The sequence below is a fragment of the Mus pahari genome, chromosome 19 (assembly GCF_900095145.1).
Source record: "Mus pahari chromosome 19, PAHARI_EIJ_v1.1, whole genome shotgun sequence".
NCBI lineage: Eukaryota > Metazoa > Chordata > Mammalia > Rodentia > Muridae > Mus > Mus pahari.
Window position 1 is genome coordinate 798,247 of NC_034608.1, and position 21,752 is coordinate 819,998.

At 41.0% G+C, this 21,752-nt stretch overlaps 1 protein-coding gene across 1 annotated transcript in view; it reads right to left on the reverse strand.

The window, feature by feature from the left end:
• Positions 1-1,092: 1,092 nt before the first annotated feature.
• Positions 1,093-21,752, reverse strand: part of LOC110336855 (leukocyte immunoglobulin-like receptor subfamily B member 3A) — a 27,490-nt gene continuing 6,830 nt past the window's right edge. Inside the window, exons 5-6 of the mRNA XM_021219598.1 lie at positions 5,654-5,749; positions 1,093-1,276 (exon numbers count right to left, since the gene is read on the reverse strand). Of these exons, the coding sequence (XP_021075257.1) occupies positions 1,093-1,276; positions 5,654-5,749 (280 nt within the window). The remainder of the gene's footprint in view (positions 1,277-5,653; positions 5,750-21,752) is intronic.

Sequence of the window (21,752 nt, forward strand, 5' to 3'; positions counted from 1 at the left end):
GGAGTTTAGTTCTCAGAACCCCCAGATTATAGCTCACAAACACCCATTCTCCGGTTCCAATTTCCTCTCTGTCCTGCACGATCATCTGCATACACATGACATATACTCACACAGACACCTACACAGACACATAAATAAAACAAAATAAGTCATTAAGAAACTAAAATGAATATAGTGTTGTAAAGGCCAGCAGCTGAGGCAGGGGGACATCAAGTTTGAGGCCAGCACTGTTATGATTAGAAGTTTATACCACCATACCAGGTTTTCAGTTATAATTATTTGGTTTTGTTCATTTTACTTACTTATTGTGTGTGGGAAGGGAATCAAGGACTTAGATAACATTTCTTGGAGTCCCTTTTCTCCTTCTACTGTTCCTATTGATTGAACTGAGGATATTAGTCCTGGTCACAAGTGTCTTCCCTTCCGAACCATCTTACTGGCCCTATTTCATTTACGTATTTTGAAAAAAAGATTTATGGCTATATCGGAGCTCTGTAAACCATCTGGCCTTGAACTCACAGATTTTTGCTCAAATCTTCCTGTCTCTACTTTCTTAGTGCTTAGACTGAAGGCACGCACTACCAAGCCTGGCTTATTTATCTATTTTTACAGTGTCTAGTGTGTTCCAGGTTAGTGTCTTAATCCTAGCCTATGCAGCTAAAGATGGCTTTGACTTCTTTACTCTCCTTTCCACTCCTCCAAAGTGCTAGGATTTCAGGTACATACCTCCACCGTGAACTTTGGTGGCTAGAATAATTTGAAACATGTCTCTTTCTGCAGCCCAGGCTATGATGAAATTCATTAGATATTCCACTCTCACCACAAAACAAAGGCAATTCTTGTGCCTCAGCCTTTCATTTGTTGACGTTATGGGACAGTGAAACTGTGATGTACATCTTCCCATTTGATGAGAAATATCATTAAAGTTATCACTCAATGTGAAACCTTCCCTTCTATTTCATTTCTCATTTTACTTGATTATTGAGAAATCTCTGGCTTTATTTCCAAATTGTGATGTTACTTAAAGGGCTGCCAGTTTTCCATAAGTTCCCAGAGTTCTTGTAGGTCTCTGTTAGGCATTTTGTCATTTTGTCAGGCAGAGGGACAATGCTCCTTCTCCTTGGGAACAACCTCTGGATGAGCAGCTGCCAGAGCAGCATAGACACTGGGCTCCTCTGGGGCTTCCCCTGCCTGGGAGAGAGGAGATGCGGCTGCCCCCTGTCTGAGTGTCCTGCTGCACAACTGGGCATAGGTTACATCTTTGGGCTCCTTGGATCTGGCAACCCAGAGTGGGAGAGGTCGAAAGAAAGATATATGCTTTGCTTGGTGAACCTGCAGGTCTGTGGAGGACAGGACCCACCTGAATGCTTACTTCTTGGCCCCCTTCTGCTTCTTCATATTCTGTGTTCAGCTGTTCCCTTGACATGACAGAAGATGAGACAGGTTCTGCCTTCCTGGAGCTTGGAGGGTTTCCCCTGGGCATAAATATCTCACTGGGGATGTTTCTCAGATGGTCTCTGTAGCAGGGAAGTAGTAAGGTACCAATAGTATCTCTGTGTTCCCCTGGGGATCTTCTGTGGTCAGTTTTCATAGCATGGCTGGAATTACCTGTTTAGATTATTGCCTCTCCGATGGGATCATCCTGGGCTTCCTTCTTAAGTTCTGGCTTAACCTAACATTCTAAGACTAGCTGTATTGTTTGCAGCAATACAGTTCCTCTTCCTGAAAACGTTTACTGGGAGTTAGAGAGATGTCTCAGTTAAGATCATTGGGTGCTCTTAAGGACCTGGGTTTGGCTCTCTGAACCCACATGGCAGCCTACAATCATCTGTGACCCTAGTTCTAGGGTACCTCATGTAGTCTTCCAGCCTCTAGGAACATCAGTATGCATGTGATGCAGAGACATACATGCAGTCAAAACACCAATACACAAACTAAAAAGCAGACCTTCTGGTCGGCACCAGCGCCAGGTCACCTTGGTCGCAGAATCAGTGGACACCTCCACAGTCCCCAGAGGACTCTCAACATGATCTTAGGATCACTGGTGAGTGGAACACAACATCAGTTCCAATCCAATCTTGAAGGACCTGAGAGCAGTAGGGAAGCAGAAAACCAGCTGACAAGGGGCACAAGTCCCTTCCAGTTTGAGCCACCTCTAGGTCACCTTGGGCACAAATCGGCAGACACCCTCATGGTCCCCAGAGGACTCTTCACATGATCTTAGGATCAGTGGAACACAACATCTGTTCCAAACCAATTGTGATGGGCCTGTGACAGCAGTAACAAGGACACCGGAGCACTACCTGACCAAAGGCTCTGGTTCCTTTTGATTGGTACTGGTTTAACTTGGTTTTGGACAGACCAGACAGCTCCATGGTCCTCAAAGGAGACACCACTTCCAGGAACTGTAACATGACCAGGATCTTAGGATAACAGGATCCCAGGAAAACAGGAGCTGTTTCACACCAGTATTTCAGGGGCTCAGAGGAAGCTTGACTGCCAAGAACTCTGACACACCCAGAATCTCAGGTTCACAGGAGCCCACAATCAAAGGATCACAGAGAAAGCTGGACTCTGATGAGTCTTGAATCAATTGGGATTGTAGGAAGTACAGGGTCCAATCAGATATATTGAGGGAAGCAAGCACTAGATATAATCAGATGGCAGAAGGCAAGCGTAAGAACAGAAGCAACAGAAACCAAGGTTACGGGCTGGTGAGATGGCTCAGTGGGTAAGAGCACCCGACTGCTCTTCCGAAGGTCCGGAGTTCAAATCCCAGCAACCACATGGTGGCTCATAACCATCCATAACAAGATCTGACTCACACTTATGGAGTGTCTGAAGACAGCTACAGTGTACTTACATATAATAAATAAGTAAATCTTTAAAAAAAAAAAAGAAACCAAGGTTACTTGGCATCATCAGAACCAAGCTCTCCCACCATAGCAAGTTCTGGATACACCATCACACCAGAAAAGCAAGACATGGATCTAAAGTCACTTCTCATGATGATGATGGAGGACTTCACGCACCAAAATCACTGTGCATATGGTGAGATGGGCTCTGCAGAGTATGTCATGAAGTGAAATGTGTTCATTAGAGTTTTGTCAGCTGAAGGTGGCACCTGTTGTTACTCAGGAAAGGTTATGGTGAGAAGTAGGGCAGTCTCTGACCTGAGTCAGCCAGTCTTGAGTAGGATAACATGGCTGAATCTTGAGTGCCAACCCTACATTCGTGTGACTCTTGTACAGCCGCCCTGTACTCAGGGTTTTGTTGGTTTGAGCACCAGATGAACTTCTGTCCTCCAAGTGGATAGCTGGTTCAGATCTTGACTTTTAGTCATATTTTTCTTCTTTCTTTATTTGAGGGCACACTTTTTACTTTATTTCTGTGGATGAAAAACGTACACAGAGATGGGTTTTAGGTTTTACATTCTTAAACACATTTCTTTTTTTTTAAGATTTATTTATTTATTATATGTAAGTACACTGTAGCTGTCTTCAGACTCCAGAAGAGGGAGTCAGATCTTGTTACGGATGGTTATGGTTATGAGCCACCATGTAGTTGCTGGGATTTGAACTCTGGACCTTCGGAAGAGCAGTCGGGTGCTCTTACCCACTGAGCCATCTCACCAGCCCTCTTAAACACATTTCGACTTATGGAGCACACTCACTGTATCCTGATATTTGTGGTTTGGACATTGAGTGAATTTTTGTCTTTCTCCAAGTGATTAAGTGGGTTTTGATATTGATTTTTCACCTACATTTAAATATTGTTTCTTCCTTTATTTGAGGGAACATTTTTCTCTTTATTTCTGTGGATGAAACACACACACACAGAGGGAGGAGGGAAAGAGGAATGGAGAGAGAGAGAGAGGGGGAGAGAAAAAGAGAGAGGGAGGGAGAGAAAGAGAGAGGTGAGTTTATGTTTTATATTTTTAAATCAACCTTGACTTCTGGAGAGTATGGAGAATTCTCCTGTTGATTTTTTTTTCATTCATCTCATGTGCCAGGATGTGTTACCTGCACTTATTTAGTTAAGGATTTTGTGTCTACCACAGGACAGGAAAACAGTATCCATCCAGATCTGTGACTGACTGTGCAAGACCATATTTTTTTCATAAGGACACCAGTGGGCCTGGTTTTAATGAAAGAGAAGGCTTTTTAAAGCTGTATGAGAGAGAAGGATAACTTAAGAACTTCTTAACATGTTCTCAGGTGAAATCTCATTATTGCTCATTTCTGAGGACCTGAGTCTCTGTAGTTACTCTTACTTTTCAATCATTATCACTCTTCTGTTTTAAACTCTTCTCTTATAAAATGCTAACCTTTAGCATGGTCATCACCTTCTGGAGTCCCACAGTAGCAACTACATTAACTGTGCATAGGCCTTTTTTCTAGACTTGATGGCATTCTCCTTTCTGATAGAATGTCCAGCATCTCACTGGGGGAGTGGTATAGAGAGCAACATATACAATAGTATTTTACTTTCACCAATTGGGAGCTGTTTACAGGGTCCCGGAACAAGGCTTCAAAGTAAGCCTAGCCTAGGGCTTTAAGCCAGGGAACACAGGGACATCAGTTTCTCCATCTTTGGCTAAAGGTAATCTATCATAGTTGACATCAGAAAAGTAGTGGATGGACAAGTGGCTAGGACAGATTCTTTCTGGGTCACTAGTGATTGATTCCTAAATATATCAATCAGGCCTAGGAGCAATGTGTTTATTCTGTCGGGTAAAATTGAGCTATGGTTTTGGACCTTAAATAAATGTGAATGGTCATGTGACCCTGGTTATTGTAGAAGGAGGATCTAGAATGCCTCTTGGTCAATGCAGTAGGACTAGATCTTCTTGTGTCAACAATGTGGCTGTACTAAGAAGGATAATGTAACAGGGAGCTCTCCTAAAGAGTAGAGAATAAGTGAGGCTCTATCTTCATTATTCTGTGCTATGACATCAACAAAACCTGACTCTCACAACCTGGGATATATTTTCTCCAACCTACACCCCTTCTATGTATCAACTCTTTCTTTGCATCAGTTTCTGTCTATGATACCCATTCCCTTTCCCAACCATCAGCTCCTGGATCCTCTGTCAGGGCCTATGTGGAATCTAAGTACATAACTGAATCTACTCAGACTCTTACCCATGACCAGGGTATTCAGAATTTCAATATAATATAACCACTCAGAAGAGAGGCTGTATGTACCATAACCTCTGTATTGGACCCCACAGAAGTAGTTAAAAATGCCAAGCATTAAATTTGCCATAGAGAAGCCATCTTTGTTAGGTATAATGTTGGCTGACACTAGCTTACCCATTTTGTACAGATTAAACATGCCATAGTTGATGCCAGAGAAACATTACAGGGTCAATGTGCTTCCAAGTCTCAGAATGTGGTCTTGATGGGACGGAGTTTAAAGATGGTCCCTGAGGGAAGATGATGGCTTAGGGATTGTGAAACTAGATTTTACAAACATGTTTTCCCCTCCCATTTTGCCTTACACATGTCATGGCCTTTAACCACCTGTGTGGTTCTTGCTAAGAAATTATGCTTTCCAATAGTCACTCTCTACAGGGAACTCCTCCCAAAGGTCAAAGCTATGGCAAAGAGCCTAGACCTTCTAAAATAGATTGCTCAGTGTTACATCTGACCCACTTGAGATGTATATTTCCAGACAGTCACTGGGTAGTGACAATAAATGTGGGAAATTCTTGTAGTATCCATAACATTTGAATGTTCCTCTGTGGTATGGTGTCATTTATTCCATAGATAGCAAGGCTTGATACTGCCCAATAAAGTGTATGTACTACGAGTACAGAGTGGTGAGAAACTTTTTATCTTCCTTGGTGAGAATAAACTTTTCATCTCCCTCCTTTGAGAGACACGGGAGTGTAATATTACCTCCTAAAAGCCACCACAGGGCTGAGAAGGGCTGACAGGCTGAGTTTATTGTAGTAGATTCCCAGGAGAGAAAGGAACAGTTATTTACATGAGGTCACAAACCCACAATGCTTTCCATAGCAAGGCTTTGGGAGGTAAATACTCATGGAGCACAGAGCATTGGCCTAAGACCCTGACTGTCTCCTCCAGTTCCAGGATAACATTGTGGTCTGACCAGAAAGCTGAACTATGAGATTAGCCATGACATCATCTGGCATTGTACTGTGTTACAAAAGGGTTGGAAAACTTACCCTTGTTCCCAGGCTCTTCTGGGGTCTGGGTGTCCCAGGTTTGGGGGCTTCCCTCTTTACGCAAACCATACATTCTGAATCTATGATCCACTAACAACAATAAGTCATAGGGAATCCTGAGGTGATCACAGAGCCTGACTTGTGGAGTACCCCTGCAAGAAGTAGGAGACAAGGAGGTGGGTCTGACTAAAAATGAGATGTCACTTAAGGTGATCCAAAGTAACAGAGTGCAACATAGACTCGTTTCTGAGTCTACATTTCTCTATTGGATGTCCTGCTATTTTACTGTCACTGTCTGCCTGAGATTCTGTATCTTGTGTACCACTGTCTCCTGTGCTCTGCATCAATGAGCTAAAGATATTTGCCTTTTTGAACATACCACACACATAGTCTTCTATGTGCACTTGTTTAACATTATTGTAGAGAAAGGCTAGGATACCTCTCCTGAGAATAGCAGCTCCAGTGAGTCACTAGGTTGTGACCATACCCATGGTTTGCTCCTATAATTGCTGCAGAATCTGGTTGTCCAACTCTGGTTGGGAGTCAAAGAGCTCAGAAAGAACAGGGTTTCAAACTTCCCAGAAGAGTGGTTATACTGTGAGTCCATGGTCCATGAGAGCTTCTTAATCAGAATAAACCTGTTATATTATTGCTTTGAGACTCACTGGACAATAACATTCCTCCCTGGGGTAGGCCAACAGTCTGAACTTAAAGGCTTCTAGGAGAGAAGGAGGAATCAGGTCCATGTACTCAGATATCCTTAAACTCAAGTGTATTGAGGTTAAAGGCAAACCTGAGCAATCCAACTTCTTTACAGTCAAATGTGACTCTGAGGACACTGTGTTTCGTTTCACTTGTCACCAGTGGTTCTATAGGGGGTTACTGTGCTCTGGTCCTATAGCAGAAATCTGATAGTAACAGTAATATCACACTGTATGATGCTGCACAATTTTTCAGATGGAGAATCCAGCCTTGTTCAAAGCTACAGTGGACTCTGTTTGCCCCTTTGATATGGGCCTCTCTGTTTATAGATACAGTGCTCTTTGGCTTCTGTGGTCCTGTCACTCACGATCATTGTTTTACTCTGCTAGGTGTCTATGGTGTCTGGCTATGTTCTGGTGATAGGCTTAGGGAGGATCCCTTCAAGAAAATAAGCAGCTAGGACCCAAGATATCCTTTCTGATAATGCAGGTCTCAAACCCTTGACCCTGTAGCTATCCCAAGTATCACCATATAGGCATTGTTTTCCATCCTCATTTCCCAGTCATGGATCCAGAGCATAATGAAAAGAATGGGAGAAGATAGCTACAGACACTCACCTGCCAACACTACATTCCCGAGGTACAGTTAGACCTGGAAAAGAGTCACCCATGAAAGGTTTGTTCCTGAAGATAGAGCTCATATTTCCCTTAGTTGAACCTACCAATACCCTGGTGTTTCCTGATTAGTGAGTTCTCAGCTGTGGGTTAGGGTCATTTCTAAACCACAAGATCCCCTTTCTTCACATCTCACCCAAACAGAGCAGTGCTGTAAAGGTGAATGCCATGGCATCCTCTCCCAGAGGCTGTAGCAGTCCTTATAGGCAGAACTACAAAGCCCGTCTGGAGGAACAGAAAACATGGTGTGGTCTTTGGAGGCAGGGCAGTCCTGAGTACTTCAGTAGCCCCACAGGAAGGGGAATTGTCCTTGTTAGGCACCAGGCTCGTGTACCCCCAGGACTCTAGCTAGGTCTCATAGTAGACTCTCTGCAAGCAGTGATTACATAAATGATGATTCTGCAACACTGTTAATGTCTGCCTCATCTGTGTTCATCCCACTCAGGGACAGTGGTAATAGTAAACAAACCTGGTAACTTCCCTAACTATCCACTGTCAGGTGAAATTTGCATATGCCCTTAATACATTATTACAGCCATAAACATTTAATAAGCACACTGTTTTTTCTTGCAATTATGTAAGACCCTTGATCATGTCAGTAAATCTTCTTTTACATACATTTTAACAGTTAAAGAACATGCATCAAAGCAACTCAGGTGCAGAGTGCCCACCATCCCTAGAAGTAATTCCTAACTCACATTTTGGGGCTGTTCATCTATTGTGGGTGGCAATAGACAGGGTGGTTCTGTTTATTGGAACTAAAGGCAAATCTCTACATTCACATGCATGTCTCCATGGTGGAAGAGATAAGGCTAAGCCTCTTTCCTGAAAAAAGGTGAGCTGTCCTGATGCTTGCGTCCACCAGGAAGTATACAGGTTATCATTGTTGCGTTGACTGCTCATGTCAAATGGAATCTCAGAAAGAAAGGTTTTGTATCAGAATTTACTACTATGTTCTTATAGTTAAGTTACAGAGTTGTTCAATTTTAAAAAAATCACCAGAGAGTAATACAGAATAGGGAAGTTCATGTACAATTGACAAGGATAGAGAATGATCAAAGTCAGAGTAAATAGAATTGTTAAACACAGGAGATAATGTGGCTACAGATATCAAAAATCCCCATGGCTATGACACCAGAGGAGGAACTACACATCAGTGGAGTAAGGCGCCAACCCTCTAAACCTCTCAGGTTCTCAAGTAGGTATGAAATTGGCCATGTTTTCCTTGGTCAATAGTGTAACTAACTTCATATAGCTGCAGACACTAGTTTTGCTTTCTTAGTCAGTGTTCTATTGCTATGAAGAGAAAACAGAAAATGTGGCATCTTCAGCCGTGTTCTGGCTTTAGAGTCAGGGATAAAGAAAATGTTTGTGGAAACTCCCTTTGTGGTTATGAAAGTTGTTGAGGCAAGGCATGTGTCAGTGGTGGCCCTACATAGAGTCCCAGAAAGGCCATTGCATGAAGTTGTAAAGGTAAAGCATTGACTTACTTGATAACACCTAAATATTGGAAATACCAGAGTCATGGGATAACTTCCAAGGAAAGTTGTTGTCTGGGTGTAGATAAATCCCAGGAAAGAGAAATGTGTTGCATGCAAAAAGCTAACAGGAGTTGGAGATCTGATTCAGACATTGAGATGCAGAGTTTGGCATATTCACTGCTGGTTTTTTTTTATCTTGCTTTCTCCCCATATTTCCTCATTATACTCCCTTTGACCTCTTTAGGAATGGTAACCCTAACCCTAACCTTAACCCTAACCCTAACCCTAACCCTAACCCTAACCCTAACCCTAACCCTAACCCTAACCCTGACTTGGCTATGTTGTTCAAATAAATTCTTACAGTTTTCCATTTTGGGTAATTTCCTTCACTGCTTAAACTTGTCTTTAAATCCTTTTTAGAAGTTGAGATCTTAGCCAAATTGGGTCTTGCCTAGAGGTCACCACAGCCTTTATTTCATTAAGTATTCACCTTTTACTTGAAACTTTTTATCTCCTTTAGCAGCACACTTAACTCCATTACACCTCCTGGTACTTCTTTTGTCCTCAAACTGTAAATTTTATATTTTTCATTGCTCCACATCCCCCTTTCACTATAAATATGCATAATAGAGGACACTAATAACCACATCACACAGTCAATATTAGGCTCTCTTAAAATATCATCTGCCAATGCTAATCATCCAGAAGTCTTCAATTTATTGTCAAACAGATTTCTTAGGACAAGGGCAGAAAGAAACCACATTCTTGACCAAACTATCACAGGAACCCTGTGTAGGCCACTTATTAGAATTCTTCTACTCTGAAACCTCTTTATATGGACTCCTACAATCCTTAATATCCCAAACACTACTGTAGTCCTTTTTCCTGTGAGGATAGCTCATTCAACCTCACTTAAACTATTCAACTGCTATCTTAATTGAAAATCCCACACTCTACATTCTATGTGATCAGACCAGTCACATTTCTGATACCAACTTTTGTCTTAATCAGTGTTCAGTTACTGTGATGAGACACAATGACCACATCAGTACTTACAAAGTGAAATATTTAACTGGTGTTAATTTACAGGTTCAGAGTTTTAGTATTTTATCCTTATGACTAGAAGCATGGTGGAACATAGGCAGACATGATAGCTGAGACTTCTATATCCAGATCCATAGGTAGCAGGAGGAGAAGCATGTGGTCTTTTGAACCCTCAAATATCTCCTCTCAGAGACACACTTCCTCCAACAAAGCCACACCTCCTAGTTCCTATTAAGTAGTACCACTTCCTGATAAACAAGCATTCAAATATATTAACCCGTGGAGCCATTTTTATTCAATCCACCAGACACTTCCAAGAGTTTTCATAGAGATAATTCATACAATTAATTAATTAATCATTATAAACTAAATCTAAGATACACAAATCTACCATCTCTAAGGTACACCTAAGAAGATCAATTTTCTTGAATGTTCAGAATGCAGAACATAGGGTAAAAGCATGGTGTTTATACTCACATTGATATTAGATTCTTGATCAAGATCTCTGTTATCAACTGTTCTCAGAAGTCCATTATGTTGTTTCTTGAGACATGGAAAATCTTTATTCCTGGTGAGAGTCTTTACTGCCTTGGGCCTGGACCAATTATCAAACATGCACTGACATCATATAGAGTAACAGGGTATCATTATAATCCATGAATAGTGTCTCATTTCTTTATATTGTTTGAAGGCCAGAAATATCTTCAGAGAGAACCTGTTTCTCAGCCAATCACTTCTAAGTGATTATGAATTAGGGTTTGTTCTACTTTCTCAGACCTTCCTCCTGTATGTCCATTATTTCTTCAGCCTGTCCATTTAGGAAGCTTTTGAGTCCTTACCTTAAGTAGTCATCTTTCTTGTCTTAAAGATACTTTGACAAAGATGAAGGTGATGCTGTACAGAGTTTGCAGAGCAGCTGACACATACTGATCCCTGAATGCACTTTGTGATGAGCCAAATCCTTTCTTCCAAAGATCTTGCCAATGCAAGAATTGTTTGTTCCCTCCATTACTCATGCAAACATCACTAACCAAGGACCTATTGTCACATCTACTTATTCCTTTCTGGAGAATGACTGATGTCACCAAGTAGTTCCTTCCTGGGACTGAAAAACACATATTTATACAGGTGCCAAGGATGGTTAAAATACCTTCAGGTTTCTGCACTTCAGGGAGCTAAATGGAAAGGAAACTTAAGCCTCTCTCATAATGGTAAACAAGTAAATTTTGGGTTGAGGTTGTGTGGAAGATGGGTGTGGTCAAGATCAGAACAGAGGGCAGTACACAGTTAGGGTTGCTTACTCATCGAGGAACATGAGTAATTCTGAGAACGGAAACTTTTACAGAGAATTTTAGCACCATCTTAGTCTTGTACAATAAATAAGATCTGTGGTTTCATCTCAAAATAAAGGGTAATCTTTAGGCAAAGGAATATATGACCTTGTTACTGCTCTAGGGAATCAAATGTTATGTAGGGATGATGGTATAAAGAACAAATTGGTAGTAGTCAGCAAATCTTTACTAGTAATATGAACCCAAGCAATGTGACCATCTATGTAGTTAGTTGTATAGGGTTTCAGCTCTCCCCTAGTATGGAACTGATCTAATGAATATATACTAATTTAGTGGGTCTAGACAGACAGTCTGTTTTCTCTGCCCCCCCCCGTGTGTGTGTGTGTGTGTGTGTGTGTGTGTGTGTGTGTGTGCACGCACATGTATGTTTAGTAGAAGAAACTTTTATGCTGTTAGCTTGGGGGGAGGTAGACTTTGTTGACTATTAACATATGGAATGGATTCTATGTGATTTTACAGGAAGAAAGTCATGAATGAAGGATTCAGCGTGGGAGATGGTAGGGAGCAGAGTAGTGTATTAGAATATTGAGAGAGTTTAGTAAATGGGATAAAGATAGTCAGGAACATGGAGTGCTGCATATGTTCGGTAATTTGATAGTATAGACAGATGATTTGAGTTCATGGAGCCTGAACTGTGTTGAGCCCAGGGGACAGTGACAGACACAGATCAGGTTGGGACTATTTGAAGTTAATATTCAAATGAAGATGGAAGAATGGAGAATCTTAGGATGCTTCTTTATTGCTGGAGATGATTGATGATCAAACCTTGCTACCATTCGCAGACAGTTCCAGAAAATGATCAAAGAGAGCTCTACAAGCCATAGGTGATTCAAATGGGGGAGCTGACATATCTTCTAGCCTATACCTGGACTTTTGTTACTATAATTTCCCCATTCATCTGAGTTCCTCATTTCTGTGAAGAGAAGAAACTCCTATTTCTGTCTTTGTGGCTAAACCCACACAAAGCATATCCTTCCTTAGTTCCTCTTATCTCTGGATGACAGTTCCTCTTGAGACACTGCAGATCTTCCCTCCAGGTTAAGGGTATTAATGCTCAGGAAGGGAAAGTCATGGTTTTCTATATAAGATACACGAATGAATAACATTGACCAATGATTAACCTCAAGAGGTAATTATCTTCCTACTGTCTTCAGGCCACAATGATGATAATGACCATTCTTTCAGGGTTAGGGTTAGGATCATACACTCAGTGACATGGAAACGTTCAAATATGTATTATAAGATTATAAGTTGTAAAGTATAAGAGTGTATTGATCTATAGGCATAGTAGTACATCAAATTCTATCTCTGTTCACCTATTTCACAGAGATTAATGAGGGAACCAAAGGGTGGAACTCTTGACATTGTCACTACCATTCTTATTATTCCAACATGTATCTCAGAAGGTGGAAAGACCTCCCATGCTCATGGATTGGCAGGATCAATATAGTCAAAATGGCTATCCTGCCAAAAGCAATCTACAGATTCAATGCAATCTCCATCAAAATCCCAACTCAATTCTTCACAGAGTTAGAAAGGGCAATTTGCAAATTCATCTGGAAAAACAAAAAACCTAGGATAGCAAAAAACATTCTCAATGATAAAAGAACCTCTGGTGGAATCATCATGCTTGACCTCAAGCTGTACTACAGAGCAATTGTGATAAAACCTGCATGGTACTGGTATAGCGACAGACATGTAGACCAATGCAATAGAATTGAAGACCCAGAAATGAACCCACACACCCATGGTCACTTGCTCTTTAATAAGGGAAGTAAAAATCATCCAGTAGAAAAAAAGACAGCATTTTCAACAAATGGTGATGGCACAACTGGTATTTATCATGTAGAAGAATGAAAATTGATCCATTCTTATCTCCTTGCACTAAGGTCAAGTCAACGTGGATCAAGAAACTTCACATAAAACCAGAGACACTGAAACTTATAGAGGAGAAAGTGGAGAAAAGTCTCAAAGATATGGGCACAGGGGAAAAATTCCTGAACAGAACCACAATGGCTTGTGCTGTAAGATCGAGAATTGACAAATGGGCCCTCATAAAATGGCAAAGCTTCTGTAAGGCAAAAGACACTGTCAATAAAACAAAAAGGCCACCAACAGATTGGGAAAGGATCTTTACCAATCCTAAATCAGATAGGGGANTAATATCCAATATATACAAAGAACTCAAGAAGATGNACTCCAGAAAATCAAATAACCCCATGAAAAAATGGGGTACAGAGCTAAACAAAGAATTCTCAACTGAGGAATACCGGATGGCTGAGAAACACCTGAAAAAATGTTAAACATCCTTAATCATCAGGGAAATGCCAATCAAAACAACCCTAAGATTCTACCTCACACCAGTCAGAATGGCTAAGATCAAAAATTCAGGTGACAGCATATGCTGGCGAGGATGCTGTGAAAATGGAACACTCCTCCATTGCTGGTGAGATTGCAACCTGGGACAAGCACTCTGGAATTCAGTTTTGAGGTTCCTCAGAAAATTGGACATAGTACTACTGGAAGATCCAACAATACCTCTCCTGGGCATATACCCAGAAGATGTTCCAACTGGTAGTAAGAACACATGCTCCACTATATTCATAGCACCCTTATTTATAATAGCCAGAAGCTGGAAAGAACACAGATTTCCCTCAACAGAAGAATGGATACAGAAAATTTCATACATTTGTGCAATGGAGTACTACTCAGCTATTAAAAACAATGAATTTATGAAATTCTTAGGCAAATGGATGTATCTGAAAGATATCCTGAGTGAGGTAACCCAATCACAAAAGAACTCACTTGATATGCACTCACTGATAAGTGGATATTAGCCCAGAAACTTAGACTACCCAAGATACAATTTGAAAAACACATGAAACTCAAAAAGAAGGAAGACCAAAGATACTTTGTTCCTATTTAGAATGGGGAATAAAACACCCATGGAAGGAGTTAGAGAGACAAAGTTCAGAGCAGGTACTGAAAGGATGACCATCCAAAGACTGCCCTACTTGGGAATCCACCCCATAAATAACCACCAAATCTAGTCACTAGGCAGATGCCAACAAGTGCCTGTTGACAGGAGCCTGATATAGCTGTCTCCTGTGAGGTTCTGCCAGTGCTTGGCAAATACAGAAGTGGATGCTGACAGTCATTCATTGGATGGAGCACAAGGTCCCCAATGAAGGAGCCGGAGAAATACCCAGGGAGCTGAAGGGGACTGAAGCCTCATAGAGGTAACATCAATATGGACTAACCAGTACCTCCAGAGCTCCTTGGAACTATACCACCAATCAAAGAAAACACGTGGTTGAACTTGTGGCTCTAGCTGTATATGTAGCAGAGGATGGCCTAGTTGATCATCAGTGGGAGGAGAGGCCCTTGATCCTGTGCAGGCTTTATGTCCCAGTATAGGAGAATTCAAGGAACAGGAATGGGAGTGGGGGGGGGGTTGTGGAGCAGGAGAGGATAGGTGATTTTCGGAAGGGAAATAAGAAAAGCAGGTAACATTTGAAATGTAAATAAAGAAAATATCTAATAGAAAAACCAGAAATGAATACAAACACATATGGACAGTTCATTTTTTGACAAAGAAGCCAAAACCATACAATGGAAAAAGGAAAGCCTCTTCTACAAGTGATGCTGTTCTAACTGGATGTCTGCATGTATAGGAATATGAATAAATCCATATTTATCCCCTTGAAAAAACTCTTGTCCGTGTGGATCAAGGACTTCAATATAAAACCAGATACACTAAATTTAATAGAAAATAAAATGGGAAATAGCCTTTAAGGGGTTTGTACAGGAGAAAATTTCCCCAACAGAACACCTGTGGTTGAGGCTCTAATGTCAACAACTAATAAAGTGGACCTCTTGAAACTGAAAAGCTTCTGTAAGGCAAAGGACCCTCTCAGTAGGACAAATCAGCTGCCTGTCGATTAGGGAAAGACCTCTACTAACCCTACATCTGACAGAGGGTTGATATCTAAAATATATTAAGAACTTGAGAAGTTAGACTCCTCCAAATCAAATAACCCAATTAAAACTGTGATACAGAACTAAACAGCAAACTCTCAACAGAGGAATCTCCAGCAGCCAAGAAGCACTTAAAAAAATTAAAGTTCCTAGTCATCAGGGAAATGAAAATCAAATGAACCGGAGATTCCACCTTACACCAATCAGAATGGCTAAGATCAAAAAGTCAAGTATCAGTACATGCTGGTGAGGGCATGGCGAAAGGGGAACACTCCTCCATTGCTGGTGGGATTGCAAACTTGTACAACCACACTGGAAATCAATATGGTGATTTCTTAGAAAATTGGAAATAGTTATATCTGAAGACCCAGCTATATTGCTCCTGGGTATATACCCAAACAATCCTCCAGCATACCACAGGGACATGTGCTCCAATATATTCATAGCAGCTTCATTTGTAATAGCTAGAAATTGTAAGCAACCCAGATATCTCTCAACAAATGAATGGATACAGAGAATGTGGTAATTTACACAATGCAATACTATACAGCTATTAAAAATAAGTACATCATGAATTTTTTGGTCAAATGGATAGAACTACAAGAAGTCATTTTAAGTGAGGTAACCCAGACAAAAAAGATCATGTATGGTATGTCTTCATGGATAAGTGCATGTTAGCCAAAAAATACAGGATACCCATGGTATACCCCACAGACCCAAAGAAGTTATACAAGAAGGAAAGCCCAATCGAGGATGCTTGAATACACTTATGGGGAAAAAGATGGTCATGGGAGGCAGAGGGAGGAAGGGACCTGAGTGGGACAATGGAGAAGGAGGTGAATAGAGGGCAGGATATGATGTGTGGAAATGTAGGAGAGAGCTCCCTAGGGCCAGATGAATTAATGGAAATCTGCAGCTACATGGATTGGGGGTTGGTTGCAAATCTCTAGAAAGTCCCAAAGACCTGAAATGGGCAAGTATCCCAGGAGTCAATGAGGGTGGCCTTAATTGAGATGCCTAACAATGAGAACATGGAACCTAAAGAGGCCACCTACTATAGCCAGGCAGGACCCAAAGTGGAGGGATGTGGACACCAACACACCCACAAAACTTTCAACCCAAAATTTATCTTGTCTAAAAGAAATGCAGGGATAAAGATGGAGCAGAGACTGAAGGAATGTCCAGCCAATAACCAGCTCAACTTGAGACCCACTCCAAGGGCAAGCATCTATCCCTGACACTATTGATATTCTATAATGCTTACAGATAGGTGACTAGCACAATTGTCCTCTACTCTACCCAGCATCTGACTGAAACAGATGCAAATACCCACACCAAACATTGGACAGAGGTTGTGGACCCTTACGGAAAGGTTGGGGATGGAAGGGATGGAGAAAGGATTAAAGGCCCTAAAGGATATAAGAACCCAACAAGGAGACCAACAGTGCCAACTAACCTGGACCTTGGAATCTCTGAGATACTGAGCCACCAACCAAAGAGCATACACAGGTTAGACCAACACCCCCACCCTGGCACATTTGTAGCCTTGGGCTGCTTTGCCTGGTCTCAGTGGGAGAGGATGCACCTAATGCTGCAGAGTCTTGATGTGCCAGAGTTGAGAGGATACCCATGGAACCCTACCCTCTCAGAGACTAGGGTAGGAGGATGAAGAGGGGGACCCTATAAGGATGAATCAAAAAGGGGCAGAGTTTGGGATGTTAATTAATAACACACAGGCTGATGTTTACTCTGGCTAGTGGAATAAACACCAGTCCTTTACTGACACCACAGCTAGCAACAAAGTCTCACGGCAACCCATGCTTCATCTGTCTCATTTCTCTATGATCAGAAATAACTGGAGATAGAACTTCTCTTCCTAAGCCAGTCTCTTCCCTGTGAGTATGAGTGAGAGCTGTTTTTAGTCTCTCAAACTTCCTCCTGGGTGTCCTTCCTTCAGGCTGAATATTTGCATAATACTCAGTTTATTCCATAATTGGCTATCTTTCTAGGCTTAACATCTTTGTCTGGGGGAAAATAAAGGCCAGTAATATAGGGAGCTTGCAAAGCAGAACGGACAGACCGAACACTTGACTGTAGTTCATATGGTGCCAGGTCCTTTCTTCCAGACCATTTTCAGGGAAAGAATTATCCCTTCCATTAACCAGATAGTTATGGTTGTCTCTTGAACCCAAGTCACATCCATTTGATGCCAGGCTAGAGAGTTACTGGTTCTACAAAGTGGTTCACTCTATAGACTAAGGAAAGCAAACACTTGCAAAATCAGAAAGAATGAATAAAGCAGCTACTGCTTCATACACATTGGGAATCTGCAGATATGGGGAAGTAAAGTCACTCCAAAATTGGAAATCTAGTGAGTCCTAAATTGAAACTGCATTGAGGAAAGGTCAGGTGATGACCTGAGAAAAGTAGGAGTAGGACGTAGGAGTACTTACTCACTGATGAGTAGCAGCAGCTTTTCTAAGACAGGAAATTCTTCCAGAGCATTGTGGCCCCATCTCACCTTCATACGATGTGTGTTGTGAGCTTTGACATCCAAACAATGGGAAATATTTAGACAAAGGAATATGACTACTTTAATGCACTGTGATATAGTGATGATGGAAGATCTTATTGATATAAACTAATACATTTCCAGTAGTAGGCTGAACACAAATGATGTGACTATCATTGTAGAAGGTGTGAATGTGGATTTCAAGTTTACCCCTGGTGTGGAACTAAGTTCATGAATGTATTTACATTCAGTGGATTACATTCAGTGGATTAAGTTAAAGATGTCCATCTGGCCTTATCAGAGGGACAAGGGAATCTTCAGTGAGGTTTTCTGTTCTCTCTTATCTCTGAGAAGCAACTGTGAAAGCCACAGACATTTTACAAACTGATTCTCTCTTCCTGTGTGTGCCTGTGCATGTGCATGTGCATGTGTGTGTGTGCATGTGTGTGTGTGTGCATGTGTGTGTGTGTTGTGTGTATGTGTCTTGTGTATATGTGTGTGCCTTATAGAGGTAGCTTGCGTCCTGGAATGAGTTGGTTTTGTAACAAGACGTGAGTTTGCTTCGGGGAGGGATTATCTGTTGACTGCGCACATCAGGGTGGTCTTACATGTGATAATGCAGGAAGCAGAGCCCTACAGAAGATTCTTAATAAAAGAGGGCATGGAACATAGGATACTATTTAAGTGTCATCTTGTCTATTGCAAATAGTAGCATGAACTACTAAGGCCTAAAGAAGTATAGGAGGTAGATGATATAACAGTATTGCTGTCTTGATTCTTCACTGAGCCTGGATTGGACTGAAGCCCAGGAAACAGCAGTAGGAACAGATCAGGTTAGGACCATTTGGATTTAATGTCAGAATGTGAAAAGAAGGAGAAGAAGCTGAGGATGACTCATCACCGCCTGCCTAAGTTAATTTTAACGTCATAATTGGCTCCACAGCCAGTACCAGAGAAAGTTAAGGAGAGTTTTGAAAGCTGTAGGTGACCCACTGGGAGAAGTTGATCTCTCTGTCCTGAGATTGTACTTACTCAATGAGTAATTTCCTCTTTTCTTCTGAATTCTTCATTTCTGAATGGGGCAGCCCCTCTCCCTCCCATCTCAGCAACTAAATTTCTTTAGGAATTCTATTTTCTCAGTCTCTGTTCTCTCCTGGCCACATTGTCAATCTGAATTTTCATGTTCTATCTAATGTCTCAGACACCAATGCTTAGAGGGAGAAATTCATTTTATTCCATATAAGCTACAAGAACAAATAAAAAATGGTAACATTTCTTTCTGGACTAGTGTGGTACTCAGCCCAGGTGTGTGCAATCTAGTTCATTATTTCCAAGATTAAGAAGAGTGTGTTGCTTAGATTTTGTCAACTAGACACACGCTAGGGTCACTTTGGAAGATGGACTCTCTATTGAGAAATTGCCTTGATCATATTTACTTGTAGATCAGATATTTTTAATTGCAGAAGCTGACTTCAGTAAATGGTACTGTTTACCCTTTATCACAGAGAACAAGACAGGGCTCTAAAGCTGGAACTTATGGCAAAACCACTATCATTACTCAATCCCAGTATGTTCCAGTTATAGTTTGTGGATATGGAACTCTCAGAATCCTCAATAATTTAGCTGGATCCATCCTGCCCTTCCTTTTTTGTTTTACGCTGGCGTTACTCATCATTTCTCTGACAGCTTCAGGCAGTCGTGTCTGAGGTATAGGGAAATATTGGCAATAGGTAAAGTCAGGGTAACACTGTTTATTTTCTGATTCAAGAACAATAAATTCTGCCAATTTTCCTCACCATCTACCACCATTTACACGTTGCATGACATTCTGGGACCTAATGTTAGTCAGAAATTGTTGAGGACTCTGGAGCCCCTTTGGTGGATGGTAGCATGTAAGAAGCGCACTCACTAAACTGTCTTTCATTGGCCTCTCATGTGACTGTTAGAGCTTCAGGCTGAATGGTTCACTTTAAATATGACAGATCAGGATGGGAAAATGTCTGCTACCTCTATAGGCCTGCTGGACTCTGATGAAATTATGACAAGCCGAGGAACACTTCCCGTGACGATCGAGAAAGAGGTTAACTGAGGGTGGAAACAGGCATCTTTGACTCTTGGGACTGAAGGAATGGCAGTGCATGCCGTGAAATTTGTATCATCATAGGCATGGATTGATTTTCATTCTGGACTCTGACTTTAGTCCTTTATTTTTATTGAGGCGGATTCTTTATTTGTAGTCCCAAATAAAGAGGCTACTGTTCTAGTGAACATGGAAATTTATAACAATGGAGAATGTCACATGAGGAGGATGGAAAGCAGAGGATGCACAGATGTGAGGACTTTCCTCATACTGTTTATACAGAACACAGCTGGGTCAGTCAGCAAATGCCCATAGTAGGTGGAAGAACAGAAACTCATGCAGTGCACAAGGATCTTATCACAGCACCCACATCTTTCCCTGTAACCCAAACACATTTGTTCCCCAGACCTTCTCAGAACAGTTTCTCAATGTAAGGACTGCGAGTTTTTTTACACAAAAATTTGAGATTATTATGTACTTTTTCTCTTCCAACTACCTCCCAGGTGCATGGTGGATCTGTCTCTGGTTGTACCAAACTTCAAACAGCAGAATTCCAAGGATTATGAACACCAAACCAGCCATCCCCATTCTGATGAGATTTTCTACTGTGTGATCCTGGGTCTCTGAGGCTATAGTTCAAGACAAATAAGTTACAAATATTAAAAGAGTCAATTTTTTGCATACTATCCATCCAGGGAGTCTGTCTTCCCTGGACAAGACGTGGACTTTCTACATATAGTACTATGACTTTGAAGTCTCCTAATTTACCTGTCTTGGTTTTAGATGTGTTCTGTGATGGACTGATGGTTCCAGGTGATCCTGAGAACAGAAAACGAGAAATTATATGTGTGAAGTACTTAAATGTCCAAGATTCTCATTATATAAACTCATGAAGTCTGTGATTAATTGTTCTCCTGCTATAACAGGTGAATAAGTATCCCTCTAATATTCTTATTAAAAATCCTCAGTGTTACTGTATTCTTTATGGTAAAAACATATGACTAAGTACTTTATAGCAACAATTTATCTGAATTCCAAGGGATCAGGATTAATGATAAAAAGCACCATTCACAGTTCAGAATAAAGGAAACCTTCTGAGCACTCTGCTTAATCTACCACAAAGAATCACATCACAACAATATCCCATGAAATGTACTTTCTGTCAAGCATCCAAGATCCCAAGGTGAAATCTGTACATTAGAATCTGTTAAAAGTCTGGACTGCAGAGGGCTCACATTCTGGAGCCTTTTCCTCTGAGCATACCACAGCTAGTCCTTTAGGTGGCATAGCTCTATTTAATAGCACGCCAACTAATCATCATACAGTTAGAAATACATTCAATGAGACCCACTGAGATTCGCAAATGCCCATGCACTATCTATGCACACATGCTTTAAGGTATGAATCAATAGAGCAAAGAAATCAACCTCCAAAAATACTAGTAGGGCAATAGTAATGGTTTGATACATTATATATGGTATAGAAACACACATATATTTGTATAATGTTAAATATAATATCTAACATATATTTATAGCAAGAATAATTGGTGTTCAAGAAAAACAAATATCTGTGTAGAAATTGATGTACTTGGAAATTATTGTGTAAGTCGAATCAATCAGATTCATAATTATCAGATATTATATGTTATTTCTTATTTTCAGGCTCTCTCTCTCCCTCTCCCTTCCTCTCTCTCTCTCTCTCTCTCTCTCTCTCTCTCTCTCTCTCTCTCTCTC